Source organism: Diplotaxodon limnothrissa, linkage group LG7 (assembly GCF_057381915.1).
Source record: "Diplotaxodon limnothrissa isolate DT_005_m linkage group LG7, D_limnothrissa_male_GT1.1, whole genome shotgun sequence".
Lineage (NCBI taxonomy): Eukaryota > Metazoa > Chordata > Actinopteri > Cichliformes > Cichlidae > Diplotaxodon > Diplotaxodon limnothrissa.
In genome coordinates, this window is record NC_140602.1 from 26238772 (window position 1) to 26259108 (window position 20337).

The following is a 20337-nucleotide window of genomic DNA, read 5'->3' on the forward strand; positions in this document are numbered from 1 at the left end:
GTGGAGTGAAGCTGTGGAACAGACTAAGTAAAGATATGAAGCAATGTCCAAGCATGGCGCAGTTTAAAAAGCGGTTTAAGGATATGGTTTTTACAGGGTACAGGGAAAAGGTAGAGATTTGATAGGGTGTTCTTGTCTAATATTTTCATGTGTGTGCGCATGCACGGGTTTGTTGGTATGGGTATATATATATATATATATATATATATATATATATATATATATATATATATATAAAATTGTAGGTTGTGTATCCTTGAGGTGTTAATGGGGTTATTGAAAATGTGTATATGTGCGTATGTGTGTATATACGTATGTATGGATAGATAGAAACATATATGTGTATATATAAAAAAAAAAAAAAATTACACATAACATAATGTAATTGCAAGGAGGTATTTCTGTAGTCTATTGATACTAGATAGTGGAAAAGGGGTGGGATTAAATAAGCTTATGCTTCTTCCTGCTCCTTTTTGAACATGGACGTTATTTGGAGTTGTGGTTGCTCGTTTTCCTTTTGTTTGCTTTGTTCATTTGTCTCTTTTAATTCTATTTTTTTTATACTTTTTCAACATGTTCAAAATAAAGATTCAATCAATCAATCAATCAATCAATTCATACTCTGGTGGATGTATCCGAGAGCAACATTTTTCTTACCTTATTTTTGCTTTTAAGAAAAATAAGAGCCATATGAGGATAGTCATTTAAAATTTTGATAGAACAGTAGCAGTATAATGTCCTCGTAAGTGGATATCAGGCCCTTGTCGAGCAAAATTGAGTATTTTGGTCTAAATAACCCAACATGTGATGTCCACATATGTGGACGCCAGGTCCTAGGAGAATAAACCATGCAATATGGATATTCTCACTGCCAGCATCAAAGCCAACATGATACAGGAGTCCAAAGAGAATGGATATGGATATGGAATAGTTGCATAGCAATTGATGCTCTGTTGTATGTGCAACACCTGAGGTACGAAAAATACAGTAACTATAGCCATCGACTGTTCCATGTGTTACGATTCGGTGTTGTCAGTGTTTTGTTTTAGGCGTGACGGTTGTGTTTCCTGCTTTACTTTGAAAGTCTGTCTTATCTCAGTGTGTTCAGTTTACGCTTCCTTGTCTCGTCAGTTCTGATTTGCCCCAGCTGTGTTTCCCTCCTGTTGTCCATTCCCTGATTGCTCCCTCTATGTATTTAAGCCCTGTGTTTCAGTTTGTCATGGTCGAGATCTTCCCCCCCGGTTGTAAATAGTTTGGTGTTTTGATGTAAATAAATGTCTTATTTTGCTTTGATGTAAATAGTTGTCGATACTTTTGTTTTGGGATTTTTTTTGTGGAGACCCGTAGTAGTTTTTTTTGTTTTGTTTTTTTCCCTTATTTTTATTTTTTCTGTGTTGCACGCCGGTTGCCTAGGCCGGGGTGTAACACATGAAACACAAGCGACGAAGAGGCTGCCACACACCGAGCATTAGCATTGGAAGGAGATGCACTGCAGGTACTCCTTGACCTAGCCCCGGCAGAGCAGCATGAGCTCCAGGCCCTCACCATGGCACTCGAGAGGCGATTTGGGCAGCGGCACTCCACTGATCAAAGCAGGGAGCAGCTGACCAACCGGAGCCGTCGGCCGGGGGAGAGCCTGGGCGCCTTTACAGCGGATGTGTTGCTGTATGCTCGTCGTGGCTACCCGGAGTTCCCAGCAGCAGCCCGTGAGGAGCTTAGCTTGCATGCTTTTCTGCGAGGACTTTTTCCAGAGCGACTATGCCAACACGTCCGCCTGGCCATGCCTCAAACTCTCCGTGAGGCGCTCCTTGAGGCTGAAAGGACCGAGCTGGTGCTCACCTCGCGACCTGACCAGCAGGTGCCCCCCCCCCCCAAACTACTCCCAAATCAGAGCCGCATACTGCGACGGGGAGGGGGAGGTCGCGGAGATATGCCAGCTGCAACCCTCGGTGCCCCAGAGGCGTCCTCGTCAACCGACCAACCGCTGCTACCGGTAAGATGAGCCTGGCCACGTGGCGCGTGACTGCCCAGCACCTGCCCCGAAGACCAGAACTACGCAGCCTCAGGGAAACGGGAGCGGTGTAGCGAGGGGACCACCACTCCAGCTTCCTGCCCCCCTCCAAGGACGATGCACGGTGGTGGGCCGAGTCGGGCACCTCAAGAGAGAACTGACATGCGGGGGAAGAAACCGTTGCGGAGCCGAGTGAAGGATCTGGAGCTGGTGCACGACTTCTGGCTTGCTAACATTCAGGACCAGTGCATCATCGGCCTTGATCTGCTGACCCTCTGGGGGGCCTGCGTTGACACCGCAAAGCTGGCTATCACTCTTGGCGCAAAGACTTTTGCCCTCCAGCGCGGCCAAAAGCAGGGAGCGGAGGGGACCAGACGAGACAGGCGTCGGGCAGCTGCCGCTCAGCAGATTTCGGATGCCGGTGGCTCCGGGTCATCACCACTCGCCTCAGCCTCTCAGCCTCTCAGCCCGACAAACCTCCATCGACCGAGACCATCGAGGCTGTTGATGACCTTTGGCAGCGCAGCAGCGTAGGCCTCAATGTCGACCAGCGCCAGCGCTTGAGGTGCCTCCTGGACGAGAATGTGGACATCTTTGCCGCCAGCGACAAAGACTGCAGGCAGACGAGTCTGGTCCAGCACACCATCGACACCGGCTCTGCTCAACCCATCCGTCTGCGCCCACACCGGCTGCCCCTCTCAAAATGGCAGGTAGCGGAAGAGAAGATCCGTGAGATGGCTGCGGCTGGGGTGATCGAGCCGTCCAATAGCCCATGGGCGGCACCCGTGGTTCTGGTGGGGAAGAAGGATGGCAGCCCGAGGTTCTGCGTGGACTTTCGCCGTCTCAATGCAGTCACCAAGAAGGACTCGTACCCGCTTCCGCGGATCGACGAGGCCCTTTATTACGTTACTGGCTCCAGCTGGTTCAGCTCCCTCGACCTACGCAGCGGTTACTGACAGGTGGAGCTAGCCCCCGAAGCAAGGCCTAAGACTTCATTCACCATTGGACAGGGGCTGTGGCAGTTCAGGGTCATGCCATTTGGGCTCTGCAATGCGCCAGCGACGTTTGAGAGGCTGATGGAGAGGGTGCTCGTGAACATCCCTCGTAGCCGCTGTGTTGTGTACCTGGATGACCTGTTGGTGCACGGTGGTGACTTCGACAGTGCACTGTCTCACCTGAGCGAGGTCTTCAGTGCCATCCGACGAGCTGGGCTGCGGCTCAACCCTGCGAAGTGCCGGCTGTTGGCGAGAGAGACCACATTCTTGGGCCATGTGATCAGCACTCAAGGTATCGCCACCGACCCCGCAAAGGTGGCTGCGGTCCGGGACTGGCCGACTCCCTCGAATGTCAAAGAACGGCGGAGCTTCCTGGGCCTAGCCTCCTACTACCGTCGGTTCATCAAGGGGTTCGCGACGATGGCCAGCCCCCTCCACCGCCTGACTGACAAGTGACAGCTGTTTGGCTGGGGGAATGCCTGTGCTGCGGCTTTTGCACAGCTGAAGGAGGCCCTCACCAGAGCCCCAGTCCTGGCCTACCCCGATGCCCGGCAACCTTTCATTGTGGACACTGATGCTAGCAATGTAGGAGTCGGGGCGGTCCTTTCCCAGCAGGACGAGGCTGGAGAACGGGTGGTGGTGTACTTCAGTCGTGCTCTGGGACGAGCCGAGAGGAACTACTGCGTGACTCGCCGGGAGCTGCTGGCCGTAGTGCTAGCGGTGTGGCACTTCCGGCCATACCTGCACAGCTGCCGGTTTCTCCTGCGCACTGACCATGCATCTCTTGGCTCCTGAACTTCAAACACCCAGAAGGTCAGGTGGCCCGCTGGTTGGAGGTCCTTCAAGGCTACGACTTTGAGATCCAGCATCGGGCAGGTCGACAGCATGGCAACGCTGATGCCCTCTCCAGACGGCCCTGCATGGCCGTCGAGTGCCGCTACTGTCTGCGACAGGAGGAGCGGGCCCAGGAGGCGCTGGGGGTGGCTACTGCTCAGGCCGCGGTCAGCGGAGGGGGATGGCTCCCATTGACCATGCAGCAGCTGAAGCGGGAGCAGGAGGCCGACGCGACGTTGGTTCAGGTGGGGGCCTGGCTGGAGGCGGCGCAACGTCCAGACTGGACGGGGGTGTCGGGACAGGAGCCCGAAGTGAAGGCCTACTACACAGAGAGAGAGTCTGTGTATTAGCATTTATCATGAAACATACTTGAAAAACAAGGGTGAGAGACAATACCCCCAGGCCCCAGAACCACCTGACACCTGGCATCTCCATCATACAACAAAGACGCCCAAGCCACCCTGGACCACAACCCTCAAGGAAGCAGGCCAGCACCCATGCCAAAACCCCCAGTCAAGTACTCCAGAGCCCCTAAGAACCTAAGTTCCAAGGCAGGGGGAAGGCGACCACCAGTGGGCAACAAGCCAAGGAGGGCAATCCCCCACCCTTATAAACCAGGGACTAAGGCTCAGCGACCCACAGACCCAGGTCTAACCACACAGACACAGGTTCCGCCATAGCACGCAGCATTGACAGCTGGAATAGATGGATGGAATCCTGGGAAAACTCTGCACGCCTAAGCTATATCTTATTTTATTAATCAACTGAAATATGATTTAAAAGCAATTTGGAAAAAGAGAAGGGAACTCTTCTTCTCTAAATTTTTTGCCCAATTCTTTACAGATTTGTTTTAATTCATTGAGGGTTGGTGGGGTTTTTTTGTTTTGTTTTAAACTCCTGTCCGGCAGTTGTAGCAAGCATAATCATGGTCTGAAAGCTTTGTTCTGACAAACACATTTGCTTTCCAAAGAGGAGCACCGAGTGCAACTATAGGCTCATCTTGTTAATGTGTTTGTTTTATTTATTTATTTATTTTATTTTATTATTCATTTTATTAGCTATGTGTATATTGTGCTGGAGTAGGCATGGCATGAAGGCCAGATTGGCAAAAGATAGGAGAAGAAAGCAAAAGAATAGATAAAGAAAAGGGACAGACATAAAGAGAGAAAGGGGGAGGGAGGGGGGTGTTAAGGATGAGGCAAACAGACATGCTGGGTCTCCAACTGCTGCATCTGTAACAAACCACACTCAAACAATACTCAAACAATACAAAGCACCACAAAGACAAAACAGAGGGAAGTGCACAAACAAATATACAGTTTAGCTGTGTGTGTTTGTGTGCGTGTGTGTGAAAGAGAGAGTCTGTGTATTAGCATTTATCATGAAACATACTTGAAAAATGAGGGTGAGAGACAATACCCCCAGAACCCAGACCCCCAGCATGATAATATATTAAGTAATCCAAAGTATTCAGAATACGTTACTCACACAGCACCTCCAGCAAAGCCATATGAATGGCCCTAGCAACTGTGGCCTATGTACCTCATGTTCCCCCCAAGACCCTCCATGTGTGAGTGATGTGTTGTCGGAGGATGTGGAGGGAGAAAAAGGCTAGAGATGATCAAGAATGGGAGATAGAGGACCACCCCCAGAAGCAGAGTCCCAGCAAAGCTTGTTTAGTAAGCACCCATATTTCCTACATCCCACTGTAGGGTGAGGAAAAGTGGAACTGGGAACCGTGTCATCCGCAACCCAGGGAAACGCTGCACCAAAGCCCAGCACCCATCATCCCCACTGCAAAGGGTAGTCCGGCTGGTCCACTCAGAGCCCCAGCACCAGCACCTCACCCAACAATATAGATGAAAAAGAACAAGACAGAGTAGCTACGTAGCTACTCTGCCTTGTCTCATACGTATGAGACAAGGCAGAGCTCTAGGCGACCCAAACAATCTCAGCTGCTCCCTCTCCTCAAGGTCCCGCTCTCACCGCCCACAATGGGCTAGCGGGCACTGTAGACTCCCAGTTCCTTTGGCTTACTGCTGTACTGAGCCTGTCAATTTCTGGATTAATATGGCGATGCTTTTTTGTTTTGAGTTGTAGCAGGATGAGTGCGTGTGAGAGAAGTAAGTGTGTGTGCAGATGTTTTGGGCATATGAGTTTCCTGTAGAAAGATTATACAGTGGGGCAAAAAAGTATTTAGTCAGCCACCGATTGTGCAAGTTCCCCCACTGAAAATGATGACAGAGGTCAGTAATTTGCACCAGAGGTACACTTCAACTGTGAGAGACAGAATGTGAAAAAAAAATCCATGAATTCACATGGTAGGATTTGTAAAGAATTTATTCGTAAATTAGGGTGGAAAATAAGTATTTGGTCACCTCAAACAAGGAAAATCTCTGGCTCTCACAGACCTGTAACGTCTTCTGTAAGAAGCTTTTCTGTCCCCCACTCGTTACCTGTATGAATGGCACCTGTTCGAACTCATCATCTGTATAAAAGACACCTGTCCACAGCCTCAAACAGTCAGACTCCAAACTCCGCCATGGCCAAGACCAAAGAGCTTTCGAAGGACACCAGGAAAAGTATTGTAGACCTGCACCAGACTGGGAAGAGTGAATCTACAATAGGCAAGCAGCTTGGTGTGAAAAAATCAACTGTGGGAGCAATCACCAGAAAATGGAAGACATACAAGACCACTGATAATCTCCCTCGATCTGGGGCTCCACGCAAGATCTCATCCCGTGGGGTCAAAATGATCATGAGAACGGTGAGCAAAGATCCCAGAACCACACGGGGGGACCTGGTGAATGACCTGCAGAGAGCTGGGACCAAAGTAACAAAAGTCACCATCAGTAACACACTACAACGGCAGGGAATCAAATCCCGCAGTGCCAGACGTGTTCCGCTGCTGAAGCCAGTGCATGTCCAGGCCCGTCTGAAGTTTGCCAGAGAGCACATGGATGATACAGCAGAAGATTGGGAGAATGTCATGTGGTCAGATGAAACCAAAGTAGAACTTTTTGGTATAAACTCAACTCGTCGTGTTTGGAGGAAGGAGAATACTGAGTTGCATCCCAAGAACACCATACCTACTGTGAAGCATGGGGGTGGAAACATCATGCTATGGGGCTGTTTTTCTGCCAAGGGGACAGGACGACTGATCCGTGTTAAGGACAGAATGAATGGGGCCATGTATCGTGAGATTTTGAGCCAAAACCTCCTTCCATCAGTGAGAACTTTGAAGATGAAACGAGGCTGGGTCTTCCAACATGACAATGACCCAAAACACACCGCCCGGGCAATAAAGGAGTGGCTCCGTAAGAAGCATTTGAAAGTCCTGCAGTGGCCTAGCCAGTCTCCAGACCTCAACCCCATAGAAAATCTGTGGCGGGAGTTGAAAGTCCGTGTTGCTCGGCGACAGCCCCAAAACATCATTGCTCTCGAGAAGATCTACATGGAGGAATGGGCCAAAATACCAGATACTGTGTGTGCAAACCTGGTAAAGACCTATAGTAAACGTTTGACCTCTGTTATTGCCAACAAAGGTTATGTTACAAAGTATTGAGTTGTATTTTTGTTATTGACCAAATACTTATTTTCCACCCTAATTTACGAATAAATTCTTTACAAATCCTACCATGTGGATTCATGGATTTTTTTTTTCACATTCTGTCTCTCACAGTTGAAGTGTACCTCTGGTGCAAATTACTGACCTCTGTCATCATTTTGAGTGGGGGAACTTGCACAATCGGTGGCTGACTAAATACTTTTTTGCCCCACTGTATGTCTGTACGTCATGTAACCAATTAGTCATTTTAAATCTCTTTTCCCTGGAACCAACTCCACATACATTCCATGTGACAAACTTCGGTGTGATCATGTTTAAACTAACTATCCGAGTGTTAAATGTTTACTTGCCCACTGGGACACCTTGGTTCTTTTCATTTTCTGTTTTTAGCCCTACTGTTGTAGATGTACTGCTCTGCTTTAGTATTGTTGTATGACACAATAACAGACAAGCTTTAGCTGTTGGACAAATTGCCTCACATTTGACCCTAGAATAGTCTGATATGCAGAGGTGTTAATGGCTGACTCAGTGACTCAATGCAAGGTGTGCGGGTCTTGGGGTTGCAAAACATGCCGAAATCATCACCCCTCCTCCAATATGTTTAATACGTGGTATGAGGTGTTTGATATGTGTTTGGTTTTCACCAAACATGGCATCATGTCCAAAAATCTCCATTTTCATCTCATCTCTCCAAAGGAGATTGTTCCAGTCTAGTCATTTTTGTTAAGATGAAAATTTTTTTGCTCTAAAGTTCTGAACATCACTAGAGTGTATTCTGAAGGAAGCATGGAAGTCAGGGGTTGAGAGAGACAAAGCATTTATCCTGCAGAGTGTAATGACTAGAGAGTCAGCATGTAGGAAAAAGCAGCATTCACATCAATGTGTTGAATTAAAGTTCTAGGAACACAGAACTTCTTAGACTGTAAGACAGTTCATCAGAACATAGACTATTGACAGATGAGGACAAAGAAGGCCTCTGACTTTTTGTTTCTTTGTCAGATAGATGTGCCAACTTTCCAAGATCTAATTGAAAAACCAGAACAGAACATAAAACCAGATGAAAGGATTAGCTGTCAGTGCTGAGGTAAAACATCAAAACAGTTTAACTGTTTGCAGCACTGTTCAAGGTTTCCATTCACAGCAAACAGATGTGATTATGGCACAGCCTAAATGAGATGTTCACTTTTCTATCAGTTCATTCTGACATAAGCCAGAATGTTTACAACATTTATCTTTATTGTTGCGATTCATTAGCTCCTATGTTAGTATCCATTAGTATCCACCTTTAATGTATGACTCTGTGAAGCAATCATTAAGCTTGTCATTCTCTCACTGTTTTTCTTGGAAACCATCCATCATTCCCACTGTGTGAAACCTCACTCTTTCGTGTTCGATCATCACTCTATTTTAATGATAACATAATACTGCTTCAGCTCCTATAAGCATGACAGCAGTGGGCAATTTTTAAATCCTTCTTCTTTTGATAAATGTGAACTGTGCAGAAAAAGTCCTTCACGATGAGTCTTGCTATTAAAAGGATCATTACAGGCTATGATTCTGCATATGTAATAAAGATCATGCAGACTACCATTACAGCTAAATACTGGTGCTGCTGCTAGGTCTACCAGTGATTATCATGAATGAATATTTACACCTCAGGACTCAAACATTTCAAAAAGTAATGCAATCAGATTACTTGCGTACCGCGATGAATGACACACCCTAATTTTGCATCATCAGTGTTAGTTGTTGAGCCTATGTTTTTCCTTCCATTGCTGAATTATTAAAGATACTCTCAAGTGTGTGCATTTAGAAGATGTGAAAGAGAGTTTCTAGTATTTGGTCATTTTTTATTGAGTCTCCCAATCAACACTAAAATCTGATCCAGAATCATTTCATCTCATTTCTAAAATAAGTAGCCTAGCTACTTGTCAAATACACTTCAGGGCGAATAACCACTCACATTCAGTGCTAATTTAAATGTCTTCATTTCAGTCAGTCAGTTTATGATCGTGTGTGATCAAAGCTATCAATAACAGCCCACATTAGCTCAATAGCAATAGCTCAGCAACTTCTTAACAAGGAAGCACTTCAAGTTCAAAACAGTTTAAACAAACTCTCAACAACTTTTAAAATGAATTTGATGCAAAATTGCAAAATCTGAATAAAATAGACAATTATCTTGTCTATCACATAGCTCTACGATAAAGCAGCTGGTATTCTTGACTGTTCTACATGTTACAGCCTCCCCCCAGAACCTCGAGAGGCGGACAAAGGAATGCCTTGATCACAGAATTTGAAACAATGTACACTGTAAACCCGAATCAGTTGACTGAACTTAAAACATTTGTGGAAACTGATTACCTCAAAAGTTTTAAGTACACAAACTCATCTTTTCTAAGTATGGGGTACTCAAAATTTGTATTTATTGTTAACTTAAAAATTTTAAATTATATTTTTATTTTATTAATTGAGCTTTACTTAAAAACTATATACTTTAATTTTAATATTTTTGTGTTTTTTGTAGTTTACTATTTTGATCCAACACAATGCAATTATATTACAAACTAAACGCAAATTATATGATTATTAATTAAAAGATATTTATTATTAAATGTTTGAGTGTAGACTAGTAAAAAAAATTAGAGAAATTCATTTACTTTACATTTTGTTTATTTAACATTTTTTATGGAAATGTAAAAACATCACTTAGTGTTTTTATAAAACCACTAACATGGACATTGGCACCATAAAGTGAGCATTATAAATTCAATGTAGAACATGTATCTTTTTATAAAATCACAAAGGACAACATCAGTCCTAATTGCATCTTTCTCAAAATACATAAATTCAAAATAAAAAGTCAAATACTAATCACTTTTGTTTGAAAAAGAAATGAAAAACAATTTTATAAAATGGGTACAAATAAAGATGATCATCTTCCAAATAACCAGAGCAAAATTAGGTAAACTGATGGAGTTAAATCCACCCAAAGTCCGTAGTAAACTTAAAGTGCTTTAAATAAAGTGCTTAAAACAAAGTGCTCAGTAACAGAGTGCATGTCCTAACAAACATTGCCTTATATTCCTTCCAGAACTACTCTTTCAGCAACAAATCATTTTTAAGAGCATGTAGGCAGGGTTTCAGAGGTTTGCCGTCAACAAGCCCCATGAAGATTTTTTGGACAAAGGTAAATGTGTGAACGTGCTTCCTGGGGTAGTCTAAATGCAGAGCATAGATCAAGCCAAACAATAAGGCAAATGCATCTGCAAATCTGGGAATATCACGCATCACCAAGTCGCCTTCCACCACAATGGCCATGCTTGAGGAAGTAAAATGGACTGGACTGGTCTGGGAAGCGCCGTTGGTAATCACTGTGAGAAGGGCAACTGGAGTGTCAATGAGGGTCGACTCATCCAATGTGTCCGCCTGGAATAGACACAGTATCAATAAGTAAGGTTGGTTTGAGAGAATGTGACAAGCAAGACCTGTAATCTAGCAAAAGATTCAGCAGTGTAGTGGGTTACTTTGTAACGGGTTAGGGTACTCTACTTTTTTGAAAAATGTACATTAACGCGTTAGCTTCTTGCATTACATAATTAGTATGTTTGTTATTTTTCTAAAAAAAAAAAAAAAGAAGTCATTTTTTATTTTATGACTTTATCTCAAAAAGAAACTAAATCTTGACTTCAGCCTTGTTTTTGGGGCCACCTGCAGCGTAGCCGAAGTGCTGTGATACGCCTGTGCCCTGCTCCTGACCCTGTGTGTGTGTGTGAGGGTTTTCTAAAGAGAGGGTATTTTGCTTGTACAATTTGGTAGCTGCTAGGGTATTAAATTGTATTTAAAAAAATCCATGGTGTTTTATCTCACTGGCAGAATTTAAGTGATGCAAAAATACACTTACATTACATGTCTTAAAGAATTCTGGGTCCTCCTCCCGCAGGTATACAGGAAGGGCACGAAGCACTGCAGTGCGTTTCACGTTGATATCAGGCGCCTCCTAAAAAGGGAAAAGAAAAGTTCATTGAACACAAAGTTTTCAGGTGTCATTCTTTGGGGAGAATACATGTTTATGAAACTGCATGACATGTGACTCTATATAATTTTGGAGACATTTCTTTTAAGACACAACCTTTCTGTCTCTTATGACAAAGAGTCTGTATCTTACTCATTTGACAAAAATCCTACACAGTATTTTAAAGTAACATACCAGATCAGAGCTGTAATCTGTATAAAACACAGATGTTCAAAGCAAGGAAAAATTGAGTTTTTATCAGTGAAACTTTTAATTTGTGTTAATTTTATCATTATCAATATTCACCTGAAGATCATAATGATTCAGGATGGTTCGCAGAGCCTCTGATATCTTGCCAGTCCGTGCAGCCTTCTGTCTGTATAGAGCCATAAGTCGTGGTGTGTGTTTGTCAAGTTCAGCGTAGAACTGGTTCCGCAGGTTAATGTTTGTGACTCGGTGGAACTCCGCACAAATCTAAAATAAAACAGGACAAAAACATCCAACATGAAGCCAAATTACTGACCAAATTTACATCTTATCATTAAAGAGGAATTGCCCAACTTCTGTCTAACCTTGCTTTATAGATGTCCTATGAATTTTTTTTTTTCTTTAAATTGGACCCGAACCACAAGCACAAATGTATCACAAAGCTGAAATATATTTTTGTTTGTTATCTATTATTTATTTATGTGTTATTTATTTATTATCTGAATCTGAAGAGATCTGCTGAACTTGCATTGTTTCATGTTAAACTGAAGAAGAAGAAAAAAATCAAAGCACAGATACCTGAGAGTCAAATCGCAGAGCAGGCCATTTCTCTAAGAAGTTCTTTACCATTGGGTTGTCTTGAACAATTTCATGGCGACGAAGTGCGAAGGTAGTCTGCATCAGTTTTTCAATCATTACTTTGTTGGGCTCAGTCTTCTCAACCTCATTTTTTATCTGGACTCTCATATCCTCCAAACTGACCTGATCTTCTCCTCTTGGAAAGTTTGGGAGGTAGTTCACCTCAGCTCTTCTGGCTCTTTTTATGTTTGAGTGGGGATGCTCTCCTTCAGGGTTGTTAACACTCCTCCTGCCAGCGTTGACAGACACCTCCACACATCCAGATCTGGCTAGCTTGGTGCGATAATTTCCCATCTTGAATTTTAAACTGGTCTTCCAACCATAACTTCCATTCCTACTTCCAGGCTCTTTAAGACATGGATGAGTGGTAACAAGAGCTTCTGCTGCCAAACCGACATCTCCATCACTCGGATAGGCTTTGAAGGTGTGCATCACTGAAGCCATGGTCTCCAAGATGTTGTGCTTTTGGGCTCGAGTCAACTTCAGATGTTTTCCAAACATCTCAAAGGCTCTATTTCCCTCCTCAAGGAGATGTTCAACTTCGTAAGAAAAGGTAGGTACTGGGAAAGTGTCAGGCCAACACTTCAGACGCTGAGCTAAAGGCACATGAGGAAGGATGTCTGTATCAGAACTTGCACAAGAACTGACATCACTTTCAGATCTCAGTACTTTTAGTGTGCCCTTCTCCGGCAACTCTTGAATATCCAGTAGGCAGGTAAGTTGCCCATTAAAGTCGGGGTCTTCGTATTGTAAGGTAAACTCAAAGTCCAGCCTTGGGTTGAGCTTCTCACGGAGTATGGTGATTAGTTCTTCCACCGACTCAGGCCGCTTAGTTAGAGAAACCTTCACAACAACATCTGTGGTGAGGTGAACTCTCAGCAGGAACTTTTGGGATACTGCCATCATCCTATGAATAAAACAAGGAATGGAGATGATTTTTAAAAAATGAATCGTCTCATATATAAAAACACTGTACATCATACCATTAACCTTATTATGGTCAGTGATAATTATATACTCAGCCATCATTACAGCTTTCAAAAATTTCAAAAGTACACTGTACATTTCATGACAAAATAAACACTTAGCATGGTAAAAAAAAACCTTACAATTACTGCTGTTTACTTTGAGTGCAGTCTTGAATTCTATGGCCGATCATCCAACAGTCCAAAACATAGGTAAGAATTTCAGATGTTACAAAGTCACAGGCCATCATTCCATTTAGTCATGGTAAACAGTAACCCTCTTTTAGTTTTAAGTTTTTACCATATAATCAACATTGTCTCACCATGTATAAATTCTGTTAAGTTGGAAAAAAAAAAAAAGAAAAAAAAAAAAAAGCACAGAATACATATGAATTTACACTGCAGTTATTTTAAAAAACCAAGCCAAACTGCGGGATAAATCTTTGCAAAGATACATTGTTATGCAATAGTACATAATACATCAGTGAGATACTTGTAATATTGCACAGAACTTCTACTTACAAACTACTTCTTTTACAGGCTGCTGCTTAAGATAGAAGTTGCCACTGCTAGCTAAGTCACTTTTGAATGATGCTAATGAGAAGAAGAAGAAAACCCGGCCGAACAATGAGGCTGCTGTTGTAAAAACGCCAACTTTCTTGCGTTGGCAATGGGTCGTTAAAATATCACTAAGACACTTTCTTTATGTGCAATTCTTATTAAAACTGTGTTTTAATCGGTTAAAACTGTAAAACTGACGATATCATCGGTTTGAAAAAGAGCGCGAACAACAGCGAACAACAATTCACTACCTGGGTCTGTGCTGTTTAACACAACGGCGCATTCAAAAACAAGTTAATGGCTGCAACATATTAATATACTTGCTTTTTTACGGAAAAAATAAACATAACGAAGGTTCCGTTTTACTTACAAGTTTCTCCAAATGTGCTCTCCGGTCGCTCGAGAAGGGCAGCCATATTGAACAGAATTTTCTGTCAACGTCGTTCAGGTTAGAGAGAAAACGTCATGACGTCATGACGTACAAATGCGGAGCTCGAAAAAAAAAACATTTACTCAAAAATCATAATTAAAAAAGCAGTATTTACTCTTAACTTCTAAGCCATGTACAATTATAACTGTTTGAATCGTTAAGAGAACAGAAAAGTTTTAAGTTGTTTCAACTTTGTGACGCATTTTAATTGTTGTATCCACAAACTTTATAAGTCAGGTGGACTGTTGGGGTTTACAGTGTAGAGGTGGTAAGCATAAAAATGACAACATTTAAGAATTCACTTTAACAAACTAATCATGGCACCACAGGAACAAGCTCTAGGTACAAGCTCCACACCAGGCAAGACCCCAGTTGCCCCTAAGACAATCCAACACATAACAGCAGGGTTCAAGATAGGACATACATGGAACGCCATAAGCTAAGTGTCTTGGATTTCAAACCAAAATTACCATAATGGCACACACAATTCTTCTTGTATGCATATACGTACAATAGTAATATGGACTACCAGTCAAAAGATGATAAATGGTAAATGGTCTGTATTTGTATCTCTCAATGAGCTTCATGAGGTAGTCACCTAAAATGGTTTACCAACAGACTTGAAGGAGTTCGCAGAGATGCTGAGGACTTGTTGGCCCTTTTGCCTTCACTCTGCGGTCCATCTCATCCCAAACCATCTTGATTGGGTTTAGGTCAGGTGACTGTGGAGGCCAGGCCATCTGGCGCAGCACTCCATCACTCTCTTTCTTGGTCAGTTAGCCCTTACACGGCCTGGAGGTTTGTTTGGGATCAATGTCCTGTTGAAAAATCAATGATGGACCAACTAAATGCTGCTATGAACGATTTGGTCTTTATACAACCAATGGAAGAGCTTGGTGCGCATTGCCAGCAATAGGTTGGACTCGTTCTCGGTGGGTGTTGAACTCTGCCATGGCTGTCCTTTGTCACCAATTCTGTTCATAATTTTTATGGTAAGAATTTCTAGGCATAGCCAAATGGTGAAAGTAGTTAAGGAGTTTAAGAATCTCAGGGTCTTCCTCAAGAGTTAGGGTAGAGGGAAGCGGGAGCTCAACAGACGGATTGGAGCTTAATGTAAAAGTTAATCTCTCAATTTACTGGTCGATCTTCGTCCCTACCCTCACCTATGCTCACTAGCTCTGGGTAGTGACCGAAAGAATGAGATCACCGATACAAGTGGCAGAAATTAGCTTTCTTTGAAGGGTGTCTGTTCTCTCCCTTAGAGATAGGGTGAGGAGTTCATCCATCTGGGAGCAGCTCTGAGTAGAGTCACTACTTCTCCACAGTGAAAGGAGTCAGTTGAGGTGGTTCGGGCATCTGACAAGTATGCTTCTTGGGCGCCTCCTGAGTGAGGTCTTCCAGACATGTCAAACTGGGAGAAGGCCCTGAGGAGGCCTCGGGCAGATCCAGACACGCTGGAGAGATTATATCTCTCAGCTGGCCTGGTAACTCCTTGGTGTTTCCTTGGAAGAGCTAGAAGAGATGGATAGGGAGGTCTGGGCTTCTCTGATTAGACTGCTGCCCTCATGACCCAGGCCCAGAAAAGCATGGAAAAAGAATGGATGGGTGGAAAGATCTGTGACAATACTACTGAAATGATCGTCTTCGGACTGGGTGAATTTTCCTCATAGTTTTTATATGAACAGCTATTCAGTCATGAAATGCAAACAGTTTCTTGTGTATTTCGCTGTCTGTTTTACTTAAACACTGTTTGTTCAGACAGTGTCCTCTCTCTACTGTCTGAGTAGAAACAGCTACATACATGCTTGAAATATCTGAATATATGTCCATAATGTAACAGCTTCTCATCACACTCCACTGAACTGGTGTGTTGAATACAAATATGTTGCTGAGCTGAAGGACCATCCTTAAAGTTGAAAATGTTACAAAATACTCTCAGGGTGGAGATGAGATAAACACAAGCATCTTCAATAGAGCCATTGAGAGAATGTAACTGATAGCTAAAGCCCTCAAGTTAAGAGGACTTCTCAGCATCAACCTTTTGTTTTTGTTTGTTTACCTTGTTGGTAAAATTGATTGGCTGGCTGAGATATTAGTTACCACATTTTTTTGTGATGGTTCCAAATCTCCTCTTCAATGACATCAAGTAAGGCCGTAAAGTGAGGTCATCATCAGTGGAGATCTTGAAGTTTGTCTGCTTGCCTGCCCACCTTTAACAGCTGGCGTTCACAATGAGAAAGTGTAGGACTGGATAGAGCTTACAGTCAGATCAATAGACTGACAATAGTAGAAAATTAATCTGGTGTAAGTGTCAGACAAATAAGGAAGATGGGGAATAAAGGGATTTTTATAATTTGGAGAATAATCAATGAAAACAAATATGTGACAATTTTTACAAACTTATGTTGTTCATTCAAACTGAAAGAAACGCCACAGAAATACTAGTGGAAATTTCAGCATTTCGAAGATGCCAAAACTGTCAGGCTCAATTCTGGAAAGATGTGTCTGAAACAGTACATTTACATTTAAAAGTCTTAGAATATGAATATTTCATTCAGTGGAAGAAAAATGTTTATTCTTATTACTGTGATTAAAATTCTGATCAGCTTGTGGTCTTGCTTCTCCCGTACAAATTGTATTCATATCGTACTAATTAGGGATCAACCAACTTGCGTTTTTTAGGGCTTATGAAAGCTACTTTTGGCTGCTCACTCGTTAGAAGGGTCACCGCAGCAGGTAGCTTTATATTTATCTTTTGCAGAATTTTTTTGCTAGATGTCCTTGCTGACCCCTGAGAGTGTTTGTATCTCCAGCTTGAAACAAACCAGTAATCTTTGGCTGAATGTATAAACAACGACACTTTGGACCCACGAAAAATTATTAATCAAAGGGAACAAATTATAGAATATATATGACATCGTTTTGTGTACAGTAGTGTAAATCCAGCAAAGAAGTTATCCTTGAATCTTTTCTTCCACTATTTAGTTCACCTTTATCACCACCTGCTGATATAAGTAAAGCTGCTAATGCTCTCATCACTGATGAGAGCTGGGAGAATAACGCAGGTCTAAATCCACCAGTTGTGAGATGAATATGAAACATAGATACTTTAAAAAGTTGCAAATTAGTTATACTGCAAAACCTAGGAAAAAGACTTTTGTGCAAGAATTGTGTAGATTTTTGAAAGGATTAAAAATGCAAAATGTTTTCATGTGATTGGGAATCTCTCTCATGTCACTTCTGTTTGGCAGAAAGATTGTCACAATATCCCAAATACTATTAGGTCAGGCACTTAAATATAAAAAATAACGAATGAGTAAATTAGCACACCTTTTTAATAATTTCATATTTTATGAGGTGGTGTACTGCAGCATTGTTAGAGCAAAGTTTAGTATTGTTAGCAATTGCATGCCAAAATAGTATCATCTACTAACTAAGAGCAAGGGTCACCTTCCAACGTGACATGAGGGACTGCAACATTCTGTGCTTCACGGAGACATGGCTGACCCCCACAGTGCCGGACCAGGCCGTAACTCCGTCGGATTCATTCTTTGTGCTCCGCGCGGACAGAACGGCAGAGTCGAACAAAACCAAAGGTGGAGGAGTGTGTTTCATGGTAAACAGAAAGTGGTGTGATGCCAGGAGCATTTCTACTCTCTCCAGCGGCTGCTCGCCACATCTGGAGTTCCTGAGCATTAAGTGCCGCCCTTTCTATCTGCCCCGTGAGTTCACCTCAGTCATCGCCACGGCGGTCTACATCCCACCCCAAGCGGACACAGGTATGGCTTTGTCCGAATTACATGATGTGCTGAGCTCGCTTCAAAACAAGGACCCGGGCGCAGCCCTCATTGTAGCAGGAGACTTTAACAAAGCGAACCTCAGACAAGTCATGCCAAACTTTTACCAGCATGTCTCGTGTCCAACGAGAGGGGATCGGATTTTGGATCACTGCTACACGCCATACAAGCAGGGCTACAAAGCTGTCTCACACCCGGCTTTTGGGAAGTCTGACCACAACGCCATCTTCCTCATTCCCCAGTATAAACAAAGCATACGGAGGGAAGCCGTGACCACGAAGGAAGTAAAACGGTGGACTGCCCAATCAGAAGCTACGCTACAGGACGCACTCAACGACGTAGACTGGGACATGTTCAGAGCATGCGCAGTCGACATCAACGAGTTTACGGAAGTAGCAGTATGCTTCGTCAATATGCTAGCGGAGGAGATTATCCCCACTGCGAGAGTCACCACATTCCCAAACCAGAAACCGTGGATGGACAGATCGATCCGCACTGCAGTAAACGCCAGGACCGCCTCCTACAACGCGGGTCTCGCCACTGGCGATATGAGCGCCTACAAAGCGGCCTCATACGGCGTGCGGCGCGCGGTGAGAGATGCCAAACGCAGGTACCGGGAACGTGTGGAGTCCCGCTTCCACCAGGGCGACACACGGAGTATGTGGCACGGACTACACACCATTACGGACTACAAAGCCAGGGACACTGCGCCGATCAACGCCGACTCTGCATTCACCAACGAGCTGAATCGGTTCTACGCCCGTTTCGAGGTTAGCCAGGCGGCTAATGCTATCTACCGCCTGACTACCGAGGACGGTGACGTCATCAGCGAGAGACCGGTGACCAGCATCGCGGAGCATGATGTCCGAGCGGCACTGAGGAGAGTGAACACAAGGAAAGCGGCGGGGCCAGACGGCATCACCGGCCGTCTGCTGCGCTGCTGTGCTGACCAGCTAGCAGGTGTGTTCACTTACATCTTCAACGAGTCCCTGGCGAAGTCTGTGGTCCCCACATGCTTCAAAAGATCCACCATCATCCCTGTGCCCAAGAACAGCAAACCCTCATCCCTGAACGATTACCGGCCAGTTGCACTGACCTCGGTAGTAATGAAGGTGTTTGAGAGGCTGCTGAAGAACATCATCTCCTCCGCCATCCCAGACACCACAGATCCGCTGCAGTTCGCCTACAGATCCAACAGATCCACAGAGGATGCCATCGCCCACGTCCTACACACCACTCTCAGCCACGTGGACAAGAAACAGGGTAACTATGTGCGAATGCTGTTTGTTGATTACAGTTCAGCGTTTAACACAATAGTGCCCTGCAGACTGTTCACAAAGCTGAGGGATCTGGGACTTAACAGCCGTCTGTGTGCATGGGTGTTGGACTTCCTCACTGGCAGAACTCAGGTGGTGAGGGTGGGCAGGTGCTTCTCCAACAGCATCACCATCAACACAGGAGCACCTCAGGGATGTGTCCTCTCGCCACTGCTCTACTCCCTCTACACTTCAGACTGTGTGGCCACCCATGGCTCCAACACCATTGTGAAGTTTGCTGACGACACAGTGGTGTTGGGTGCCATCTCCAACAACGATGAGGCGGCCTACATGGATGAAGTGAAGAATCTGGCATCATGGTGCCAGGACAACCACCTCCAGCTGAACGTCAGCAAGACCAAGGAGCTGGTGGTGGACTTCAGAAGGGGTCAGCACAGAGACTACAAGCCCATTATCATCAATGGAGCTCCAGTGGAGAGGGTGCAGTCCTTCAAGTATCTTGGTGTCCACATCTCCTCAGACCTGACATGGGCTGCCCACATTCAGGTCCAGACCAAAAAGGCTAGGCAGCGCCTGTATCACCTACGACAACTGAGGAAGTTCAGGGTCTCTCCAAAGATCCTCAGGATTTTCTATACAGGCGCTGTGGAGAGCATCCTCACACAGAACATGACATCGTGGTTCGGGAACAGCTGTGTGAAGGACCAAAAAGCTCTCCAGAGAGTGATCTGTACAGCAGAACGCTGCTGCAGGATTGCTCTCCTCCCGCTTCAGGACACCTACACCAGGAGATGCCGGACTAGAGCAGCGCAGATACTGAAGGACCCGTCCCATCCAGGCAACAAACTGTTCCAACTTCTGCAATCTGGTAGAAGGTTCCGCATCTTCCGGGCAAGGACAGAGAGACTCAAGAGGAGCTTCTATCCCCAAGCCATCCGTGCCCTAAACACACACACCCGCCCTCTCACATCATCTATAATTGACTGAGACAGGACTCTTCCAGACACTAAACCAAGGCACAATGTACATTTCAATTCC

At 44.3% G+C, this 20337-nt stretch overlaps 2 protein-coding genes across 3 annotated transcripts in view; one reads left to right on the plus strand and one right to left on the minus strand.

The window, feature by feature from the left end:
• Positions 1–20337, plus strand: part of LOC146628376 (metabotropic glutamate receptor 8-like) — a 129948-nt gene that overhangs the window by 37460 nt on the left and 72151 nt on the right. The gene's annotated exons all lie outside the window — the stretch shown is intronic.
• LOC146628377 (uncharacterized) lies at positions 10456–13334 on the minus strand. Of its 2 annotated transcripts, none has more exons than XM_085359483.1 (4): positions 13260–13334; positions 11730–11849; positions 11313–11408; positions 10456–10837 (listed from the first exon to the last, which is right to left on the minus strand). In XM_085359483.1, exons 1-4 carry the CDS (start codon positions 13332–13334, stop codon positions 10505–10507), a joined length of 624 nt encoding a protein of 207 aa, XP_085215609.1. In that variant the 3' UTR covers positions 10456–10504. The 2 variants fall into 2 exon arrangements, with proteins under 2 accessions (XP_085215609.1, XP_085215610.1); XM_085359484.1 differs by lacking the exon at positions 13260–13334 and adding an exon at positions 12210–12728 and having other exon boundaries at positions 11730–11897.

Coding starts and splice junctions, on each gene's coding strand:
- LOC146628377 (XM_085359484.1), bottom strand. CDS start 12,713: ATGGCTTCAGTGATGCACACCTTCAAAGCCTATCCGAGTGATGGAGAT. Junction 11,898..12,209: donor CTCTGCGATTTGACTCTCAG/GTATCTGTGCTT, acceptor GTTTTATTTTAG/ATTTGTGCGGAGTTCCACCG. Junction 10,838..11,312: donor AATTCTTTAAGACATGTAAT/GTAAGTGTATTT, acceptor TGTCTATTCCAG/GCGGACACATTGGATGAGTC.